Source organism: Notolabrus celidotus, chromosome 22 (assembly GCF_009762535.1).
Source record: "Notolabrus celidotus isolate fNotCel1 chromosome 22, fNotCel1.pri, whole genome shotgun sequence".
Taxonomy (NCBI): Eukaryota; Metazoa; Chordata; class Actinopteri; order Labriformes; family Labridae; genus Notolabrus; species Notolabrus celidotus.
The window spans coordinates 21,470,351-21,494,184 of record NC_048293.1 but is presented as its reverse complement, the minus strand read 5'-3'; the positions used below and the strand labels follow the sequence as shown (position 1 = coordinate 21,494,184).

Below are 23,834 nucleotides of genomic sequence, written 5' to 3'. Positions count from 1 at the left end.
TGACTCGTGTCCTCTCTCGTCTGATTATGAAACAGCTCCTTTTTTTTACATATCATGTAGGATGACTTTTAAATTTGCACAGAAAATAAGACCAACTCAAACACAGTGGAAATAAAGGTGCTTATGTTTCTGAGGTCATGAGGGACCTGTAGTACCGAGTCAGGTCAACGTCATGTTTGCAGTTTGAAGCACATGACTATCAAAGCATGCACAACTCTAGTTGCAGAGCATTAAACAAGCTGAGTGAATACGGTCAATGAAAGAGGAATCTAAACAAAGGAATGCAGGCCCTGGTGATTTCATGATCATCCCACATTCTCAGAAACTGAAACACACGACACATCATTCATCAGAGCTTCATCCATCACACTTCTCCTCTCGTCCCGTGCTTCACTCACCGATCCGGACTGGACTGAGTTCAAACATGTGTTTGTGTTTTGATAGGCTCTTCTTTCAGAGACCCTGTGTCCAATTACCTCTTCGCTGGCCTTATTACCGCACTGGGCAGCATTTCACAAAAATGTAGAGGAGGATGAGGGAGCTGTGGTTTCGCAGCACAGACAGGAGCGCAGCCTCAATTTGATTAGTTTCTGGCTCGTACTCCTGATGCCCGGAGGCTGTGACCGAGCTTGTTATACCAGCTCGGATTTATCATCACACTTTAGGTTCCAATTAACCAAAATGAAACAGGAAGAGCCAAATAAGTGCTGCTGCTGGCTCTCAAAGCTTGATTGGTTCGACTTGCAGCACGAACTCCACATCTAAAGAGATACAAGTTGACTGAGAATCAAGAAGAAGATGTGACCTGCAGTTTAAAACTCTGCCATGTCTGAGTCACCTCAAAGACTCAGGAGGTACGTGCCACGGCAAAATTACACAGAGATAACCCAGCGCAGTGAAGACTCTCCAATACCACCCATTTACTGGAACTATATGCTTTTTCCATGTATATATTTAACATAAAAGCCCATTGTAAATATCCACTGGCATGTTTACTCATATGAGATACTGTATATTCTCGCATTAGACCTAAAGAAAACAAAAAATGGCGCTATTTTGCACAATGATGGACACAATGCCTTCACATGGAGCTGATGGCTCCTCGTACAAATTGGATCCATGTTTGTTGAAGTCTGAACACTGTCTCCTCTGATTAGACTGCAGAACTCTTGGCTCTTGTCTCTGCTTCAGGATCCAGTCTGTATTAGAGGTTTAAAATTATCGGCTTTTCATCAGCAACAAATTACATGTTTAAAATACTGTACCGTCTAATGTAGCTCCGCTGACATGATTACCCTGGGCCACTTCAGTGACCTCTCGGAGGAAACTCCTAAATACACGCAATCCCTCTGATGGCATTGTTTATAATGAGACAGAGCAGGGAGCTCTGGGGTGAGGTAAACTCCAGGGATCAGGGATTTGTCATGCCCCACAGGCAGGCGGACAGGAACACTCAGAATCAGCGTGACCACCAAGAGCTGCTGCATTCCAATACAAGAACATCACCTGTCTGTAAACTCAGCACCGAACTCTCCACAAAGTCAATGTTTCCTCCAGGTCAGAGGGAACAAACGTCTTGTTTCACTGAGTACAAATCTGTAAAAATCTGGTTTAACTAACACTAATACTTTAACAGCCCCGGTGGGATAATTCGGACCCAAACAAACATCACATGAAATAAAGAACTGTATCTTTGGGGTTTCTTTGTTTGGATCTGTGAGATGTCCTGCCTTCACTTCCATTCACTAAAAGTGTGTCAGATGCTGGAGTTTAAAGGGAAATGTTAAACCTAAAATCCAATCTTTGCTAACTTCCGTCACATGCCTGACTACCTGAGCTATGTGTGATGTATGTTTGTAATGTTTGCACAAATTTCAAGCACATAATAAGAGTAATGCTCCTTACAGTACCTCTCTTCATGTACTGTACGGCCCGTCTTCCATGGTCCGTTGACTCAGCGTCTGAGCTTCCATCACTCATCAGTGGCAACGCTGGCGACCTCAAAGCATTCTGGGAGGCTGAGTTCTGGTTACTGGTGATGTTATCCAGCTGAGCAGCAGCATCCTGGGCCCTCTTCTTCTCCTTCTTCAACATCTTCACTAAGATACCTGTGAGGACTGAGTTAAGGACTGTACAAAAGGTGATGTCAAACTATAACCCTAATTGTAAAAGTAAATAAGAATCCAGCAGTGACTCATATTTTTTACATTTGAAAGATAATATCTCTGACAGTATTGGAAGTTTCTTTTAATTCAAAGTTACCTTGATGTCATCAAGCCTGCAGGTGCATGTGTGTGATGTGATATGGGGATGTTTACAGCATTTAGTCTACTCTTTAGTGCTCATAAAACTACTGTGAGTATTAGATTTATATGAAATTAGGATAATGTCTTCATAATTTTCCAGGATATTTAGCGTTTTCTCTCTTTTTTGGAGAAAATTGTGCGACTGTTTTCCAGGTTTCCAGGTTTTCCAGGATGTGTAGGAACTCTGCAATACTTACACATGCAGAGGAAAAATCAGCAAGAATAAAGGAGGTATGAATTCATCCACAGGGGGCGCCAAAAATCCACACTAACTAAAAGTTCTTCAAAGAAGCGTCTAAAATCGACTTTAAAGTTATCCTGAAACTGTCAACACACAGTGACCGGGTACAGTTGTCTTCTAAAAGGCAGCAGGCTTCTTTGAGAGCTTTTAGCTATGCTACAATGCTGACATGTTTTCATCCTCTGACCTTACAGGCTTTTGAAGTTGTCTTGGTCTGCGATGAATCAATGACGGGAAGAGGAGTCAGGGAGGAAGCTTCACTGAGCTTTAGGGATCCAAAAATCTTCCCAGCCTAATGAGGTTGTGTGTCTGTGTTTGTGTTTGCCGGTCCAAATACAGATGTGCTGCTAGTTTGGATGTGACGAAGAAAGTGGAGTGGCTCAAAACTTGTTCACAATTTGACTGCCATGACTTATTCCACTCTCCATACGCAGCATCTTGACGGTTACTTTAAAAGCATCCTCTGTTTCATGCTTTCTACTTGAGTATTCCTTCTGATCAAATTGCTTTCAGCTAAAGTATAAGATATTTTAATATAAATGCAAACAGCCGATTCAATTTGACTTTCAAAGTGACGCCTGCTTCATGACTGGAAGAGTAACTTTGACTTCATAACAGAAGCACATTTCTATTTGCACTACTGGCACCAAATTTGAAGACGTTGCTACCAGGAGACTTTTTTTTTTTGCAAGTCAGAACTGCTGACAGAAGGAAAATTGGAATTGCATGAAGCAGAATTACGTTGGGAAGAAGTAAAAAGTAAAACACAATCAAGACATGTTAAAGGGAGTTGCCAAGATTGCTTTTAAGATGTCATCAGAGAGCAGGAAATCAAATATTGTGTGGGGTTGTCAGGGAAAGGGGCGAAAGCTTAGCTAAAGTTATTCTATAAGAAGTATGCTTGTGAAAAAGAGTCTGCACAGCCTTTGGTTTGATCTTCGTATATGTTACTTACATGAATAAAACACTCCGGTCTCATAAAATATTCATTCAGCCTCTGACCCGCGCCTGTTTTTCCACTATAAACGGACGTGTGTTTGATGGCCTAATCACAACCCGTAATTCAGAGGCAACACATTAGTCTGTGTTTGAAGCATGTTCCTATCATGAGATTAGCAGACCAGCTGCGGTCAGACGGAGCCGCGGTGGTCAGCAGATCATTTGTGATGCTCGCAGAAAAGAGTCAGATTGTCATTATTTTGGATGATGAATGGACGCTGTTTTAAAAGGAGCTGCAGACGTTCATTTACATTGCTGTCAGCCGGCACAAAGGGGATGTCAGTGGGAACAATAACATGAAGTAACAGAGGCTCCAATTACACTTTCCAGTGAAATCAACCATGCAGTCTTCTCAAAACTGCCAAAATCTAAAGCCGACCCCATTCCAAATGACCTATAGGAGCCAAGTTCTGCAGAGAAATATGACCGCCCCTCTGGCTTCCATGTCATTGTTTTATACAAGTCATTACTTCAAACTGATGTTCATGGTTTTTCCATTATTGAGATCTCTGGCATCTGATATCTTCATTTATGCTGAACGCTACCAAACACTTCAAGTATGATGATGATGAAAATTTCTCTTGGGGGTTGCACGTTAGATCTGCGGGCTGCCTCACATGCCACGCATTCAGACTGTGGTCAGAGTCAGCTCACGATGTGCACTCAGTCTCTCCTCCTTGTCTTTCTCTTCATTCGCTATTATGCTGTCTTAGAACGCAGACATCACGGGACAGACGCAGCGGTTTGAATACAGCATTCATTATAAGTGACAAGAGATTTCAGTGGTAGATAGTTGTTATTTCAGTGTCAATTTCAATGAGGGTACAAACAGCACAAACACTAGCTGTAGACTTAGCTTCTTAAGTTGAAACCAAGCGGTTTCAAAATATGAGTCCAATGCGGAAGTGTTAAAAACTGCAGTTCATCGAGGAACCACTTAAGGCTGGCTCCGGAGGTACCGGAAACCACATACACACTAATTAAAAAATGCCGATCTTTACAGCCGATCTCTTAGTCGCACCAAAGCATCTGTAATCAGTGACGTGAGGTGAGCATCAGAAGACGGCTTTCCAGAGTTGCAAAAGTGTGCAACAGGATGCATGAACACATAAACTGGAAGGAACCTACGTGGGTGGGGTGGGGGGGGGTGGGGGGGGCGCGCTCATAAAGCCTTGAAAGGTAAATGCTGCGATATCTAAACTCTCAACATTGTTTCCAAGGAAAAAATTATCATAATTGCTTCTGGTGCAAAACAGATCAGAGTTTTTGGTCAGTTACTTTGACAATGTGCAGAGCATAAGGATCTGAAACACAGCAGACTACAGCAAGTTATCTAAGAGGCTGTTCTAAAAGCTGCAGCCAAACAAACACTTTATAAATAATCCACAGCAAACATTCACAATCAGCGAAATGACCAATTTAGCTCATTTGATTTAATCAGCACTGATTTGTATATTTCACAAACAGCGAGCAGCTGGTAGCTGACCTCAATCTGCTCAGCTGGATGTTTGACGACTTATGGTTGCAAAGTTCTCATGAATGAGCTGCACTGCTGAGTCACAGAGTCACAAACAGAAACCCCAAAACCTTAAAAAGTCTGCACCGATCGTCACCGTGGAGGATTTATTTCCTTATTCACAAACACTATTTGTGACCAACAATGATGGACACACTTTCTGGGAATCAATCTCCTGAGGTACGGTGTGCAGATGTAATATGGATAGTTTTCCCCTCACTGCAGCTCCACTTAATGACTTTCTGTAGATTACTAGCATGGGTTAAACGAATGCATGTGCAACATCTGAGTGTTTATGTGTTCTTCTCGTCCCTCCTGTTAGCGGTGGACGTGACATCACTCTACCAGAGCAAACTAAAGAGTTACCAGGTGCCCCGATCGCTCCCATGCAGAGTCAACCAGTGAGTAGGGATACACTGCTTTGTTTTACAGCTCACACATAATTAACTCTGTGTGGACTCAGCGTCGGTCTGAGAGTCTTGAACTTGACGGCTCCTCGTAAGGGTCGAGGAGTTGAACAGACATGAGACACATTGTGATCAGCGGATACAGGCTTGAGTTGCAGAATCGGTCTAAGATAGATAGTTATTAGGGCTTTAGCTGAAAATGACATCACCCCTGACGGCTCGGTCAACCCACACTCTAGTGTTACGCGCTGCAGACAGACCACCTCGTCTGAGGGATTGACAGTTTAGGCTACTGCAACTTTATATACAAACTCCACAAAGGAAGCACATTAAGGCAGTATAGTCAGTGGAGCGTGAGCATAACCTGGCCTGAATATGAGCTCTGAGACACGCACAGTACCAAGTCTGGCTTTAGAGTTACAACAAATGCAAACCAGTGTGTGACACTTTGAGGGGAAAGTCTACAAAGAGAAGAGGATTTCAGATTACGAGTCCTCAGTCCAAGATACACTGAAGTGAAATATCTGCATGATAATATTCTGTTTACTTTGGAGAGCTGAGGTTTTCGTGGCTAAATAATCAAGCAGACATCTCAATTTTCCAGCTAATGTGCTGTGATGTAATGACAAGCTGCAGCGAGACCGGCGGAGGGAGGAATTATCCCATAAAGCCATTAGAAATATCATATTCGTAAGCAAATACCATAATCATGATTAATAGAAAGTATGATGAAGTGCAGTCATTAGGTGAACATCTTTCTGAATGTAAACACTGAAACCACATTCAGTGTGTGTTCTGGGGCCGCCGGTGATGAACGTAAGACTACTTGTGTTTCATAATTTATTTGCGTGTAGAAGCGATGTAATCCTAGCGTGCAGGATCCCAGGCGGGCTTCCTTTAGGATAAATCTGTTCCTCTAATGAAGACTTCATGAACAACAGTCAGAGTGATGGAGCTGTGGAGCTGGATGCAAACTTCACTTTCTCCATTTTAGTTTTGATGATTTTACCCACTGCTATCAATATTGAATAATGCAGACCACCGAGGTGTTCTGTCCTGATATTTAACAGACCTGTTCTTCCTGTCAGACACACAACTAAGCTGTTCATCTCAAGGAAGGAAAACAACAGGTGTTTGAGTTCTGAATTATGTAAGTCACCTACATTTATCAAACATACTCCAGAGTGTTTTTGTGGATGTTAATCTAAAGTTTCACCAGAAATGTTGAACCCCCCTCCTAAGAACGATTATATTTATTGCCTCAAGATAGCATGCCAGAATAATAGCATACGCAGGCCTGCATTAAACAGAAGTTGCACACTCTTTTACAGGTGAGGTGTAAGTCAGAGAACATCCCTCTTCCGTCTCGTTTGTCTCCATCTTTTACAGTTAAAGAAACGTAAAGGCACTGTTGGTAATTTCAAAGTTATGTTGATTCTAGTGACCCATTAGGGTGAGATCTGTAGTGTTTTTCAGGGATGAAGACTTCATTTCCCATGAGCACCATCAACCACTGTGGTAAAGATGTGGCTCTTGCTAAAGTGTTTATTTGTTGTGGATACAGATCTTCTTTTTTCTTTGTTCAAGAAAACTTTTTGCATGATGAGGTGGTGTATTACTCTATATCTACGTCAAATTATTAACTGTTATGTATCTGTATAATAAGTATGATAGACAGTATCACTTCAGGCATATCCTTAGTACTGAACAACGGTGTCAAATGTGATTAAAAGATTATTAATTCTAAAGTTGTAGTCAGCATCTTTCTTTGATTACCCTAACTTATTTAAAACAGCTTTGCACCAAATTTAAAGAGTTTCCCAGGATCCTTCTGCTGATGCTACTGTCGCCACAGAGGCATTAAAAGGACTAAAAACTCACTGCAGATGGAGCTGAATCTGAGCTAAGTCGGAGCTGAGTCCGAGCTGAGTCCGAGCTGAGTCCGACCTGAGTCCGAGCTGAACTTCACTGTGTAAAAGGATACTGATCTCATTATCCCGTTGTGTCAGCATCTCCTTTAATCTGCTCACTTCTGCTGCAGTGTGGTCGCTGGCTTCTATCACCTCTCCTCTCATTGTCGCTTCTGGAGGCTGTCTCACATCACAGAGATTATTTCCTCCATCGCTCTTGTCCGTGATGATTTTCTGAATGAATGAAAAAAGGTCACAGAAATAAATGCTTGGTATTATTAGTGAAAGGGAGACCCCAATATACGTATGTCTTAGGGTATAAGGATATGAAAGTTGATGTCTTAGAATCCCAGTCTGGATGCTGACCTCAGTACTAAGACCTTTATTGAAATCAAACATTGCTTTTGGGAGATTTTATAGTCTATATCTTTAAAGTTATGAACAAATTCCACAACTTCTCAGACTTTTCATGATAACCTCCAAAGGCTGTAGCTTCCCCTGAAATAAAATCCCTGTTTCTCAGTTCAATAAGTCTTTGACGCCTGATTCCTAAAGCAGACTTATCTTATAAAGTCTTTAGGATCCATCATTAAATTCCATGTTTCCCTTGTCTGCAATATAATTTTAAAAAAGTGAATGATAATCCAGGATGAACGACAAGTGTCAAGTGAGAGGACTTGAAGTTTTTTTCCCACACAGAGACGAAACAGTAGAAGAAGAATGTACTGAGGAGGGACAGGGCTAGTTGCAGACACTGTACTGTATGTGAAAACAGACCCCTACAGTATGAAAACATACTTAATACACATTAGACCTGTGATGATTGGTCTGTTACTGGACTCATCGACTGAATGAAGATACATTTCCAACTGTATTATCAGCTGATTTATTTCTGTTATCACTTTCAAGAATAACATCTTGAACACTTGCCGGCTCCAGCTCCCTAGATGAGCGTACATGCCGTCATTTATAATGTTAATAAAAGAGTCTTTGTGTTTTCTTTGTGATTCAATTAGATGTGGAAATACAGCAATCAGCAGATTAATTCACATTTAAACAAGTGTGCATGATAGATAAGATAAGTTGCTCTGCACATCTAAGTGCCCTGAAGTTAAATCTGCAGATATTCACTCTGATGTCTGAGTGTCACCCTGCAGCGAGGAGTGTTCAGCATGAAAGACGTAACCAGCATTGAGAAAAAAGAAGAAGAGAGAAGTCTAATTTAAACCAGATCCACATTTCTGTAGAAGTCCCAAGTACGGTGATGCTTGGTGGAATGTAAACCAAACAGCAGATAGAGTTTGAGGATCATAACAAACTGAAAGAGAGATAAACAGACGCTGAAGAGCGATCTGGTTCTGCCTCTGATGTCGTCTGAAACTGTAACCAGACCAGAGCGCGGCCCGAGTCCTGCAGTGTTTTCCTTACGCTCATTTAACCTCACTGGGCCATCAGCTGCTGTTTGACAAATTTTAATTAAATCTGTCAGCAAATTCGCTTTTTCCAAAACAGAAACGTTGACAAAAAAAAAAATGTGTCTATTAAAATTCAGCGAAATACATGCAACTGTAAACTTTTTCCACACAAGTCTGCAAAATGAATTAAGAGGTTTGGGCATGAAACCAAAATCATGTCCAAACTCCACTTAAGTGAGAGAGTACACAGGAAAGACAGAAGACACCAGATCCAGGTGGCTACTTCAGTTCCCAAATAATAACCGAACCCTGCAGAGGAACTCTCTGACGGCAGGATGAAAGAGTCCTTCGTGTAACACGTCCTGTCTGGTCCTTGATGGTTACATGGAAACACGTCTACAACATTCATAACAGATTATGACAGAGCTGATTTTATGCATTAATCTGTATTTTAAAAATAACTTCAACTGCTTGGCGAATAAGCTGTCAATAAAAGAGTGTGTGCTTTCTTTTCTTTCGTTAAATATGATATACAACAGAGAGGTGTAATTGTTTTTAGATTTGTTTAAATATGTCACAATGAAGAATATATTTGTTTGTTTTTTAATGTTTGTATTTATTATAACCCCTGTGGAGGAATGGAGCCTCTGTATTTGATGTAAGAACAGCTAAACCAGCGCTCCTGATACACTTCTTTAGACCAATAAAGTAAATAAGGCAGAAATAAAACTTTTTTTATTTGTTTGACATAAATGAGTGGAACCTTTACTTTAAGTCATATTTTGAGCTTATACAAACCCCTTGGAAATTCTGTGTATAGCATTAACTTTAACTGCTGATCTTAACCTGCACCCTTTACCTACGTTTCTGTGGCTCTGGTCCAAATTTCAATGGACTTCTTGTGCACACACATTAACAGCAGCATGTTACGTTGCATCTCTCCCCTAATTAGATGACAAACAACTGCAAAGCACCAAGTGTCTAGACTCTGAGTCAGGTTGTGGGAAAATCAACAGTGCGGGATGAGGTTGGGCATCACTTGGCTGCAAAGCTACTGGTCTGTGTTACATGTCGTAGTTTTGTGGTGTTGTCCTCTCTCTGGGTACACCTGTACCTGACTCTCAATCAGTAGCAGGTTATAAGAGAGGTGCCAGACGGCTGCGTTTGTGATCAGACGTCTTCCCAGGAGCGTGTGTTTAGAGGTTTGAAACATATTTGTGTTTAGTCTCTGTCATATTGTGTCAGCTTGTACTTGAGAAATGTAAAAAAAACACACATATGTATATGGGGAGGCATGCAAAATGACTGTACTTAGGAGACCAGTGTAAATACTGTACATTACCTTGAGCAGAGAGAAACAGTGCTGGATTTTTCGGTGGTCTGCTCCTAATGGTAGAGTCACGTCTGGGTCAGGGTCGTCCAGAAAGACCTTGACGGACTCTTCCAACCTAAACACACAGACACACACACAGACACACACATGCTCAGAAACTTTCTAACAACCAAAGCCACATTCCATGTTAGCATCCCTGTCCACACACTCAAACAGTGGAGATATATACTCGAGGAGTGCGTCTAATGTTTAACGTGAGAGTCTGGTCAAAGCAAACTATTTACAGTAACGAGTGCCCCGGCTTCACTGAGCTGGCCTGTTGATAAACTATAAGTGAACGTTACTCCAAACATTGGTTCTTGGAGCTCTGGATCAGGTCCCGGAAAAGACCAGAAGGCAACGGTTCAGACGGATCCAATGTAGACACGACAGCGTGTGGTTTGCATTTTCCGCTGTAACGTGTTCAGAGCAGAAACAAGCTAGGTTTACACGACAAAGGATTTTAAACAAACGTAGCGGTCGTGTTTCAGGGCCCTGCGAGACATCAGTGGCTTTTTGAGATACAATGTTTGATTTTGGAGAATGCCCCTCGGTGATAAATGTTCTCTGAGACAACACGTCTTTCAAAAGCACAAATCTGAGCGTTCTAAATATTTAGTTCTCAAGGTGCAAGGTGATATGTTTTCTGGCTAATGAAGAAAACTGAGTGCATATTTAGAAAAACAAATTTGCATTTCTGCAGGTTGTTTGAGAGTGGATAAGATGCACTGTCTGCGAGTATCAGGGTGCCCTCAACTGTGTGTGTTTATGTGTGTGGGTCTGTGGAATAGATGCAACAAATAAGCCAGGATATGAGCGATCACTCAGCACTGAGGATGAGCCGACGCATAAACCAGAGAGGAAAACAGCAACAAAAAAGTCAGCTTCTCCAGTGAGTGTGGTCAAAACAGACATCATTAAAGGTTCTCTGTGTGAGTTTGACCACAGACGGGAGGAAATCGAGGATAATCATCAAGTTAGGGAGGATATAATAAAAAAAAAAATTGGACAGAGGGGGCAAAAAGTGGTGACTACATCAGCACTGCATGGAGATGTGCCAAATCCTGGATGGATAAAACCTCTGGTCTGATCTCTTGGCTAATTAAGTATGAAAACAGAAATACAGCAGCCCTGGGAAACTCCATTAGATCTGTGGTGAGGCTGCAAGTCTGCATTCATGCACATCCAACAGCATACATCATGTATGCACTTTGGAAAAACCCAGAATACTTGTAAATCATACAACTTGTTCGTGCTAGAGAGTCAACATGAGAACCTCAAACATGTGGTCTGCTCTGTTTCCTGTGTCTGAGGCGCTCAACAACATCCTCCACAACCAAACCTGCACCGTTACACGTCTGCTGCACTGTCCCGAGATGACTGCCTCACCGAGGTCAGAGCGTTATACACAAGCAGAGAGACAGTCCAACCATTGTTAAGGACACCTGTGAGGTACTCAGGAGTTTTTGATTTAACGCAGGACTTGGAGGGAGCGTGTTGACTCCCCTCATCGGTTACCTGTAAATCTTAATGCAGGATCATTTGCCAAAACATCAAGTTTAGTTTCAGTGTTTTATGTGCACAATGCCCCTGAGGTCTCTGTTCACTTTACAGACAAAGAGCAACAGAAAACATCTTATGATGCATGGATGAGGACGCTCTATTACTCACAAAAGGATGAGTTTAAGAACAGCTTAAAGTCTGCTACAGGCATCCCCAAACTGTTTAGTCAGGGACCCCCAAAATAACGGCACTAGAGACTGGAGGTAGTCAAATGTTGCTCAGAGGCATTCAAGAACTAAAAAGCTGAACATATTTTATTGTGGTTTAAAAAAAGGCTACAAGCAGCATCATTTCCTCAGGGGTTATGTGGCAACAAAGTAAAGAAGAAAAGTGATGACATTTTTTATTTGCATGGTTTTATCTCTAATGTAGCTCAAATTTTTTCAATGTACTTTTATATTAATGGATAAAATATTAAATTTTTGAATAATTGAATATTGTTAACGCTTTTGGAAAGCGTATCGCAGCCCCCTGACAGTTTCTCAGGACTCCCCAGGGGGTCCCAACCCTCACTTTGGGATCCGCTGGTCTGCAATGTTGGAAACTGAGATACTTCACCTTTAATATCTGTTTGAATCTCAGTCTGAAAAACACATTAGACAGCTTGCTACATGAATGTGCAATACACCAGAGAAATAAAGCATGTTGGGCAAAGACTGGACCACCAAAAGGCTTCTAATGAAACTGTTGAAACATCAACAAGCTTCAAGGCGACATAAAGGATACAATGAGATGTTGCAGAGAAATAAGGCGTGACATATATTAGGTTATCAGTCTGTTTACAGTTTGAAAAGTGAGAATGTGGATGTAGAAATGTGCTTTGCTTGAACTTGTGTCCAGGTAGATCAGAGAAATCTGATTGATAGTCGTCCACTCTTACTGTAATGAAGGTACGGACACTTCAGCAGCTGATTCTGATGAACTAAGGTTTTTGTAGGGCTACTTTAAGAGGATGAAAGAAGGCTCTTTAGTTTATCTAGATATCTGTGGAGAGAGACGGATAAAAGAGTCGTGGAGTAGAGTTAAAAAAGAGGTGACATACTTCTGGATCTCATCCACTGTTAGCTGGTCGTCTCTCTGCTCTCCTGTCACCATCAAGAGCTCGTCCTTCAGAGACAGGATCTCTCTCTTCAGACGTGCTATCAGCTGAAACACACACACACAAAGCAGGGTCAGAGGTCAACTAATGTACACACAATGTTAAAAAGCACACCTCAATATACTTCACATTCTACAGTCCAAAACAAACACACACACACACACACGCACGCACACACAGAGGCTATTTTCCTGCTGCCAACTGATGAGACAATCACTCTGAAAACGATCTTGCGGCTTATCTTCCTGATGCATTTTGAGGACAAACCAAAGTGATTCCAGACGACTGGATGCTCCAGCGAGAAAAGTCGTGAAGCCAAATATAAATTAGCATTAAACAGCCGCAGTGGCAGAAAAAAAAAGAAGAACACATAAAACCCTCTGCTGCTGTCTGTCCACACGTGTTTGGTTAAGGCCTGGCACAGCGAGCCAACAGGCTGGGTGCCGATAGTAACCACCGTCCGTGTCTGGTTACGGTATTTATAAAAAAGCAAATTATATCACCGAGTCCAGACATAGCTGCTTGAAGACAGACTGAGATTGCAATCTTTGTAAAAACAAAAAAACACTTAAAGGAGGCATGTCTGTCGAAAGATCCTCAGAGGAGAGACAAACAGCCTGCAGCGTCATCCCACAGATTTATCTGACAGCAGTTTGTCTCTCACAGGAGCTCCAGGAAGGCCTCACACAGTCACCTTAAAGAGAATATATGTCTTGATAAATCAGGTCTGTCTCCAGATAACTAACCAATCTGCTAATCTCAGGAATCTCAGGAAACCAAATGTTCATTGATTTGTAGTTGCAGAGAGAAAAACACCCTCAAACTCGATCCGGAAATGTTGCTTTGTTGTTTCTCTTTCGATGTTAAATTAACTTTTTATCACTGTTCAGGTTTTACCCTTTAGGTAATTTGGATACAGTAAGAATTAGACTTTTGTTATGGCTTCGTCTGGTCGAAACGCACGTAGTTCAGGGGTAAAGTTCCTTCGGTTGAAAAAACACTGTTGCATTTTAACTTAGAAACTTCTCCTTCAGTTAACAGTGTGATAGTTATATTTCACATGTTCTGTAGCAGAGTGTTGATAAAGTTACAAATAGCAATCAGTTTGAACCAAGCAGCAACCCATGCAGAAGTGTTATAAACTGCAATACATCGAGAATCCGCTTGAGGCTGGCTGCAGAAACACCGGAAACCACATACACATTGTGGCATCACAAGGGGACAGGTTGTGGATGGGTGCTACATAATCCATGGCTATCAGCAATCAGACAAAATGGCCGCCAATAAGCACACTACAACTCCCAGCAGCCACCACTACCTGGACAGCTGCAGGTGCTTAAGAGCCTTGATTGAGGCAGGACAAAAGAGCTGGAAGTCAGACTGGGGCTGTTTCCGAAACGGCCTGCTACATATTACTTACTAATGTAGTAGGCAGTAGGTATTGCCTACTACATACTGCATTTGAATTTAGTATGTAGTATGACTGTTCTGTTCGATCTGTCATGCAGCATGCTGAGCCAGACGTCGCTGGATTTCCGGTTTCGGAAAGCGGAAGTAAACAACGGCGAAGCCTATAAATAAAATGCTTATTTAGCATCACTTATGATTTAAAAAGTTAGGAAGTGGTTTATATGTAATTTGATAACTTTCACAGCACCCAAAAACGGATTTCCTCCCGTCAAAAAATGAGGAAAAAGAAAAAGCAGAACGAGCGCTGTGCATTATGGGAAACAGTACGCGAGGCAGACTGGTCTGATGCATACTGAGATATTTTCCCAAATCAGTAGACATCCGGGGAGTTTTGGCATACTGCAGATTTTGCTCTTGTTCACATACTACTTACTACATACTGAATTTTGGACATATCAGTACGTACTGCTAGTATAGTAGGCGGTTTCGGAAACAGCCTGGGAGAGGGAAGCACACGGCTGGAAGAGGAAAAAGGAGCACTGGGAACTGAGCACAGGAAAGTAACTGAAAGGAACCTTTTTTTTGATAACAGAGACTTTAAGTTGAACTGGACTCATTTTTGATTATTTTTAAAAGGAACTATTTTCTCCTCCGGGAAGTTTTAAGTTACCTTTTGATACCTTGTTTGAAGAATGACCTGAGTTACCTTTTTGTTTTGTGTGATTACACCTGTGATTAAATAAACCCCTCTTTTTGTTGAACCTGACCTGAGACTGTTTTGGAGTGATTTTACACTTTCCCACCTTGTACCGCCCTAGAAACCTCTCATGATGTCACAACATGAATGGGAAAAAGACGATCTTTTGAAGCATTAATAAACATGTTTACAGCCTGGCTCAAAAAACGGCTTGGCCCTACGAAGCTAATCTCTCTAATGGCACACACTGTACAGGGGTTGAATTTTTTTCTAACGTGACGGTTCAGAAGATATTAAGATTACAAGTTTTTGCCCAAATAAGGACATGACTGACGTGACTCCCGGTCGGGAACACATAGCTGTTGGCTAGGAGGCTCACACTACGTCACACTCTGCCTGGTTGAGTTCCACATTTCCAGTATGGCTGCCGCCATCGATTGGCTTCCAAACAGCGCTCAGGAACAGATGGGTGACATCACGGATACTACGTCCATATTTTATACAGTCTATGGTTAGAACCCTGAAAAAAAAATGTTTTGATGCCCTAAAAGTGATGAAATCTTATAAACTTGTATCACAATCGAGCATGGATAGTTTCTTCGATCATTAACTGCTAGCTGCCTTGGATAACCAAGAATCCAAGATGGTGAACTTTTACTTGATTTCCGGTGGAATACCTCCTCAATAACCACATGCAATATTGTAATTTATTCCCTAACACATTTTATTATTATACTCATCTACTAAATGTGCACTCTGGCTAGTTCAACTTATTTCATGTTTTAAAAGTACTTCTATACAATTCTTAGTACAGATAGTATTTTTTTTTATTATTTAGAATTTTTGGATTAGATTTTAGGTTTCTATAATTATTGTCCTTACTGTCTTGTTGTCAAGTTCCAGTATTCCATTCACCATGTCAAATTCCTTGTGTGTGCGAGCTCACTTGGCAATAAATCTTCCTTGATTCTTGATTCTTGAGTCTGTAACCTGAACTCTTATCTCTGGAGGAGCATGTGGTTCTCTCACTGAAGGGTCCGTGCTCAGAGAGGTCAGACTGCGTGGTCTCATGTCAGTCTGGTTAAGGATTAGAAACATCGAGCTACCTCGCACCCAAAGGATAAGTGAGTTCAGATCATAGATGATGTGTTCTTAAAGGACTGATTTTTGAAAATAGCAGCTCTTCTGATAGAAAACAGACATTTTAAACTTGTTCAGGAGCTTTGATGTGTTTAAACGCTCCAGAGACGATGAGACAACTACAGTCTGAAACAACAGAAACAGACATCTTTACAATGTAGAAGTAAGTGTTGAATATGTAACACTGAGGAATCAAACAGTGGCAAATATTTGTTCAACACGAACCTAACAGAGCTTTTATTTATTAACTCTTTGTGCTGCTGTGACAGGAGACTTTTTAAAGTGGGATTAAATCCTAATCCTTTGATCCACACCAGGAGCGAGAGGTTAGAGGTCAGCCAACTTGACGTGAGTTGTTTCTTTAAAGCAGAGCTGCTACTAGGTGTGCCAGAACTTGAACTTTGGTGCTGTGATTGAAGATTAAAGGGGACATACATAACAAGCATCAAACTGACAGCCTTCAGAGCCGTCCCAAATAAAATGTGAGGTTTGTTTTTCTGCAGGAAATTGACCGAGATGTTTATTTGCAAAAACACACTGAACCACCTGCAGAAACAAGTAGCAGTTGTTCTATCTTCTGTCTTAAGTGTGGATCCCTCTTCACTATCAACACTCAGTCTGACCCCACTGCAAGATCCTGAATCCTCGATGACTCAAACTGCCTCAGTGGAAAAGTGTAAACACCGAAAGTGGCGACTCTGTGCCACAGCCGCTGTGACACCGTGTCGCGAGGGAGCGAGAATTCAGTGAAAACTAAACAGAGGTCAAAGGTCAGACTTTGACTTGACGAAGAACCCCCGCTTCAAGCAAACACAGACTCCTGACAGGAAAGTCAAAACCCGTCATCACGTCAGACACGTTCAACTCACGATGCTCTTGAGGAGAAGCAGACCTGCGGTGTGGTTTGGGGGTAGGTGCCACTTAGCTCAATGAAAACTTCAACCCTAATCCTCCCCGTATCATATTTTTCAACCTTGAACATCAGAGCTGACTGTCCCTCTGCAGAGCCACTCCCTGTATCTCTTTTTTAAGGAGCTTCTGGTCTGATGTAATTCTCCCAGCTGCATCCTGAGAAGCTGACCGCCAGTTGTTGGTCAGCAGAATCATTCAGTCTATTTCAGAGCGCCGACCCACACTGGCACCGCAGCACCGCAGCGGGCTTTCATACACCCGGAATAAAAAATGACTCAGACCGTGAGACCGGTGATGCCAGCAGGTATGGAAACCCATGTCAGTGCAGCAATGTAAAACATCAATTATTACAGCGATGCCAAATGCAACATTACATAAATTAAAAGTGTTATTTACTACACTATGTTTTTGACCTCTGATGACATGCAGCTGCAGGATAAGTACGTTGAACATGGCTTTGCTGTGATGAAGAATTAGCCTCAGTGGGCAGGGGGAAGGGATCTAACCGATAAGCTAAACAGGAGCCTCAAACATGGTTCATGTCAAACATTTATCTGACCCCTACATACAGGGCTAAGCCTAGGAAGAGGCCCTCAAACCATCACGAAACAACAGAGGAGGTGCAGCTGAGGATACTGACTAGAATATTGGGGAACTGAGACACTGGGATCCTGTCTTTCCCTCTCTCTCCTCTCTCTGCCTGTCCCATTAAAGTTACTAACCATAGACCATTCTGGAGTCCCTGAGCTCCCTTGTCTCGTAGGTTCCTCTGGATCTCTGCTGCTGTGGACGTGCCAGACTCCAGCTGCTACAACTACTACTATCCGTCTCACCACTATCATCTCTCTCTCTCTTCATCTCCCTCTATCCCTCTCCAACATGGTAGGTCTCAGCAGATGTGTGTCTAACATGAGTCTGGTCCTGCTGGAGGTTTCTGCCTGTTAAAGGAAGTTTGTCCTTGCCACTGTAACTTGCTAAATGCTGCAAAGCGCTCTGCTCATGGTGGATTAAGATGAGGTCAGACTGAGTCCTGTCTGTAAGATGGGACTGGATCTTATCCTGTTTTGACGTTGGGTCTTTGTTAATAATAGAACATAGAGTACGGTGCTTTTATTAAGGAGATAGGATTTAACAGAATATTAGCATGTAAGATGTGTTCAGGTCTGGACTGTGGGAAACGGGGAATCTGGAGCAATTTGAACCCTGTATGGTTGAGTTATTTTATTTATTTATTTTTATTTTTTCTTTAATCATATTTCTATTTTATTTTATCTTATTCTATTTTAAAATTAATTTATATTTTATTTGTATTTATATCTTATTTTATTCTACTTTTATTTTATTTTATTTTGTTTTATTTATTTATTTATTTATTTATTTATTTATTTATTTATTTATTTATTTATTTATTTTATTTATTTATTTTATTTATTTAAGTTAATTTAATTTAATTTAATTTTTTATCTTATTTTATTCCTTCTTCTATTAATATCTAACTTTCCTACATACTGTTTCTAAGAGCTCTGTAATGCATTTCTGATTCTGATTTCTGATTTCTGGAGTATAAGCCATGTAAATTAAGTCAATACACCAATATAAAAAATAATCTAAATACCTGGCTTAGTGTTAATTTAAGTTTGGCAACAAGGCTTTTAAATTCAAACTGTGGGAGCCGATCCGTGGCACCTTCACGGGGGAACTTTTGGGCTATTTTGCCTCATAATATTTCCCAAACCTCTCATTTGTGTTCAGTTTTTATTGTGAGTGTCCCAGCATGTCTCGCCACTCTGCAACGTGATAAATCTGGGTCCTCTCTCAGGTTGTTTCTCAGGCACTAACCATCAATCTTCTCCTTGAGTACAAGCTACCGTCCTGTGCAGAAACCACCCACAGTAAACAGTGAGCACTACAGTATAACCACAGGTTACACCTCAAGTGCATACATGTTATGTAGTTTGCCACTCACAGACCTGCTGCTGTTATGGGGCCTCTCTTAATGAAGGAAGAGGAGTCAGAGTTTCCCATGACTAAACATGGGTAAGGCCTTTTATCCCCCCCACAACAAAATGATAACAGATGGGCTCTGTTCCATGCATGGCACCATTCAGGCAGGGAGCACTGAGCTACACCACACTGCTGCAATTAAAACTCCCTTCTTTTATAGTGAGCATCAGCAACTCACATGAGAAGGAGCAGGGACCATGGGAGCAGGAATTTTCACACCCGCTTCCCCTGCATGTCTCACTGCCGGGCTGTGAGCAGGGTCCTGTTTGATTCACAGGTATGCACTAATCAGAGACGTCTTCTCAGGCACGATGTGGTGTGTATCTTTGAGCAAGCGAAAGGGGGGTCCAGGTTCAGGAGGGTCACCAAGCCTCTTATTTTCCTCCGCTTAGCAGCATAAGAGCATTTTAAGATCAACTTTTTTGACCCTGATTGAGATCGAGCTCAACACAAAGTATTCCTGCAAAGCTTACATTACCGCTGAGTGCAGATAAATGTTACAGAGAGGTGGTGGAGGCATCGTGAAAAAACCAATAACTGTCATAATTTTCTGTGACGGCAGACCAGGGTCAGTCGAGTCTAACAGGAGGATAAAGACTGACCTTATTGCCCCTGAAGGAGCCAACAGATCCAACCTTATATGGTTCGGTCCCTGTGGCCGGCTTCATTATGATCACAGGTCACTTTCAACACCTCATTCTTTTCCCGTCCATTAGAGACGTGTTAATGTTTGGTCTGGTCTGGCTGGTTTCCTGCTGTTCAGTCTTTAAAAAGTGCTTTTTAAAGCCTGTAGGCTACAGTGTGGGACCGTAAAGGCAGCATGCGGTCTGAACAACGTCTTTAACAGTGACTTCAAGTTTTCTAAAAGCAAACTTCTGGACACAACAGCCAGAAGACAAATAGACAGCCTGCAAGGGGGAACACCAAAACTGAGAGTTTGACTGTCGCCCCAAACCACAATCAATGACATCATTCTAATTTTCAAAAATGGACTGCTGTTTTATTCTCAGTGAACCACGGAGACAGATAGAGGGAGAGACAGACAGACGGGAGCAACATACTCAAAAGTCATAAAGGGAGACAAGACGTTTGCCCGCGGAGTTTGGGTTTGCCTGGAGCTGTAACGGAGCCGGACTCGATTGGGAGCAGCCAGACTCTGTCACAATTACTGCACTGACCGCAGACTCTCTTAAAAATACCTCTGCAGGGTTTGCAAATGGCCAGCCAAGTTTAAGTAGCGGTAATACAGTAGCAGTTGATCCTGAGGCAGGTCACGGCGGGAGGGGAGGAGAACCACTGTACAGTATATCCCCCGAGAGGCCTTTATACACAAAGTACCAGGTCTTCTTCCTGCTGCAGTTCAACACAGGTTTTACAGGATGTTTTATAATGAAGCAAAAGGCAGAAATGGATGTGTGTAAGATCTGTTTCTGTTATAATGAGCTGTATTCTGGGACCTATCAATCAATCAAGCTTTGTTTATAGAGCACCTTTAATTTAAATAAAATGCAACTCAAAGTGCTTTCGAAAAAATAAACAAAATGAAATGTTTAATGACTAAATATAAAAAGGATTTAGAAGTAGAAACTAATGCAGAGCAATTGCAACAAAATACTACAAATAAAAAAACTGAGAAATATTTAATAAACAAGTAAATAAAAGATCAATCATAAATAGATAAGCCAATAAAAAAAGGTATATTTAAGAGTCTAAGATAAATAAAAGCACTAAAGAGAGCAATCATGTTTGCAGTTAGATAATAAAAATTGAAGAGTTAAAAATAAACAAAATAATAGAATATTCAAATTAAAGTAAAGTGACATTAAAATGATAAATTGAAAGAAGTTATAAAAAAGCCAGACTAAATAGATGGATCTTTAATTTTCTTTTAAAAGTCTTTAGGTCTTTTTTTAAAAAAAAAAAAAAACTTCTGATATCAAAATAGAATACAAATCTGTATTACATCTCTAACTCTTGCTTTTTCTCAAATTTACTGAAATAAGGATCACGAGTGCCACTAAGATATCATTTAACATCATACAGCATATTTAACATGGTGTTAAATAATAATCCTTCATCATTGAGTCCCAATGGAAGCGTTTGTAATTAAATAACCTGCAACAGCTTCTTAGAAAGAAAGGGTTGAACAGAAGTTCTGATTGAGGTCTTAAAGTTCACCAACGTGTCCTCAGACTTACAACATCAGGACAGGGACTGGGATCTTCATGCGTGGAACTTCTCCTCTCTTACATGAACGTGTGTAAAAACACAACTGCACACATTGCTCTTCGTCTCGTTTCATACTGAAGAGGTTGTAAGGTATTGGAATGAAATATGCCATAACAGAATCAGAGGCATGTAAACGAAACAGGCGAAGGAATGCAAACAGAACCTGTGAGCAGTCTAAATATTACAAGGCAGTCAGACGTCTTCCTGTTGAAGGTGTAGAACTCATATCAGAGCATCTGTCTCTTAGGTCTCTGAGCTATGAGGAGAGTCTGGCCGCAATGACAGACACTAAATCATGTGTGTGTGTGGTGTGATTGTGATTGTGTGGCTGTGATTCATGCAGGTATTTGTGAAGTGCTGTTGCTGTCTCACCAGGGCAGGATCCAGCTCTTCGTTCAGTATGGCCTCGTTCTTGATGAGAGCCACACGCTGAGCAAAGCGACAAGTAGAGATGGACTCCTGCAGAGAACAGATTAAAAACAGTGTCTGAATGTTTGTTTTATACACTCCTTTACAAAATGTTCATGCTATCGTAACAACGCACATGTTTACATCAAATTATTTCTCTAAAACATTGCTCCTCTTCTCTTTTTCTCTGTCTAACAGCACGCGGCCTCAACCTGACAGTTCTTACATGGAGGTTTCTCTTGTCCGCTGCAATCGTGGCGATCATGGTCGTCATGCAGTTGCCCCCAAGGCTGTCTCTCAGCAGGGACGTCAGCATCGAGTTCCTGTAGGGAATGTGGGAGCGGTTCTTCTCTGACAGAGCTATGATGACCTGCAAAAAAGAGAGAGCAGTTAGAAAGGCTGACATGTTAATGAAGATAGAGACGGAGGAAATGAAAAAGGAGGAAATGTGATTACTGTTCACACGGCAGCTGCAAGAGAGCCATTAAAGGTTGTTTTGGTATTTAAATCAAATCCGCCCAATCAAAGAAAATCCACAGTAAGAGTCATTTTTTATTTTTACCACTGATTGTCTCAGATGTTGATCAGTATGCCTGATAACATCACAGAGGTTGACCTTATTTGTTGAACAAGATTTTTAAACCAAAAACAGCTGCAACATCGTTCTCTTAACGCCATCAGGCAGCAGTTTTACCCTGCAGAAGAGAACATGGGAGTTGCTGCTCAACAGCTGTCTCCATCTGTTTGTTGGCTTTTGTTTTTCATGCTTAGTTTGGACTAGGGATGTTAATCTCAAGTATTTTCCGTGATCGATCTTTGGAAATGTTAATGATCAATTATTGGATCATAAAAAAAAAAAAAAACGTAAAGGTTTTCCATGTCAAAAAAATAATGCCAAATGCATTTTTTCCCCCTGAATCAAATTTTCCTTCATGACACAATGTATATAACTGACAGTATTGAATAGATACAAATCGTATTGACGTGTTCAAAATGTTAAACATGTTGAATATCAACGTGTGGAGCAGGCTCATAATCATAAATGTGAAGGTTCAGACTTTAGCAAGGGAACTGAACAGAAACATATTTTAGATTCACAGTGTCCAGTTTTCTGTCTACTCGTTCTTATTGAGAAAAAGAAGCATGTGAACGCGGTCAGGTGTCAGTCGGGAGCGCAACCGGGTCATAATCAGTCTGACAGAAAAGAAAAAAAGCGCTCGTGGAGACCTGTCACTCAGCCGCAGCCCCCAGATGAGCATCTCCGCTGAGCGCAACACCTGCAGTCAGCTGATTCACATCAAAATATGCTTTAAATGTAAAACACCTCCCTGATAGCTGAACCAAATATGAGACCACATGATGTTTGTTCAATGTGATAGAAAATCAAAACAAAAAAATGTGTTCATGTAAGTTCTCAACAAACAACTCATCGATACCTGATTAATTGTTGACATCCCTAGCTCGGATCCAACAAAATAACTGTGCAGCGTACAAAAACACAGGTGAGGAAAGAGAGGTCTGGTGAGAATGTAAGGCTGTTTGTGGGAGTCCTCTTAACTCTACTCTGACAGACTTTTACATTTAATAAGATAGAGACAAGGGCTGCATGGTGGTGTAGTGGTTAGCACTGTTGCCTCAAAGCAAGAAGGTTCCTGGTCCAAATCCTGGCTAGTGGAGTTTGCATGTTCTCCTTGTGCATGTGTGGTTTCCCTCTCAGCACCCTGGCTTCCTCCCACAGCCCAAAGACATGCTCGTTAGGTTAACTGCTCACTCTACTGTGTATGTTAGCCCCGTGATAGGCTGGTGACCTGTGCGGGTGTATCCCAGCTCTCACCCAATGACAGCGGGGGTAGGTTCCTCCCACCACGCGACCCCCAATGGGTCGTACAAGGGACACTCATGCAATAACACACCCAGGTAACACACTATTTTTAACCAGAGAACGTCATTTCAGAGGTGGTTACCTGCTCCAAATAGTGCAGGGAGAGGTTGATGTACTTGGCCTCAGTGAGGAGCTGACCATTCAGGCCAGTCTTGCTAGCTCTATCTGATCCAGCCAGGTCCACCAAATGGAGCTTGGAGCGCCGCACGGTGGCTGAACCTGGCTCCCGTCTGCACAGGTGCACGGTGAAGACACAGTGGGACCGCGTGGATGCCTGGTTCATGGGAGTCTGAACATGAAGGAGAGAGAGAAAATGTCTTAGGT

The 23,834-nt window shown here is 41.6% G+C and overlaps 1 protein-coding gene across 2 annotated transcripts in view; it reads right to left on the bottom strand.

Moving 5' to 3' along the window:
* kif6 (kinesin family member 6) overlaps positions 1 to 23,834 on the bottom strand; it is a 73,641-nt gene that overhangs the window by 29,128 nt on the left and 20,679 nt on the right. For both annotated transcript variants that reach the window (XM_034675909.1, XM_034675910.1), the window contains exons 7-13: positions 23,593 to 23,799; positions 21,855 to 21,998; positions 21,593 to 21,679; positions 12,772 to 12,875; positions 10,137 to 10,242; positions 7,454 to 7,613; positions 1,911 to 2,108 (exon numbers count right to left, since the gene is read on the bottom strand). In XM_034675909.1, coding sequence (XP_034531800.1) covers positions 1,911 to 2,108; positions 7,454 to 7,613; positions 10,137 to 10,242; positions 12,772 to 12,875; positions 21,593 to 21,679; positions 21,855 to 21,998; positions 23,593 to 23,799 — 1,006 coding nt within the window. The remainder of the gene's footprint in view (positions 1 to 1,910; positions 2,109 to 7,453; positions 7,614 to 10,136; positions 10,243 to 12,771; positions 12,876 to 21,592; positions 21,680 to 21,854; positions 21,999 to 23,592; positions 23,800 to 23,834) is intronic.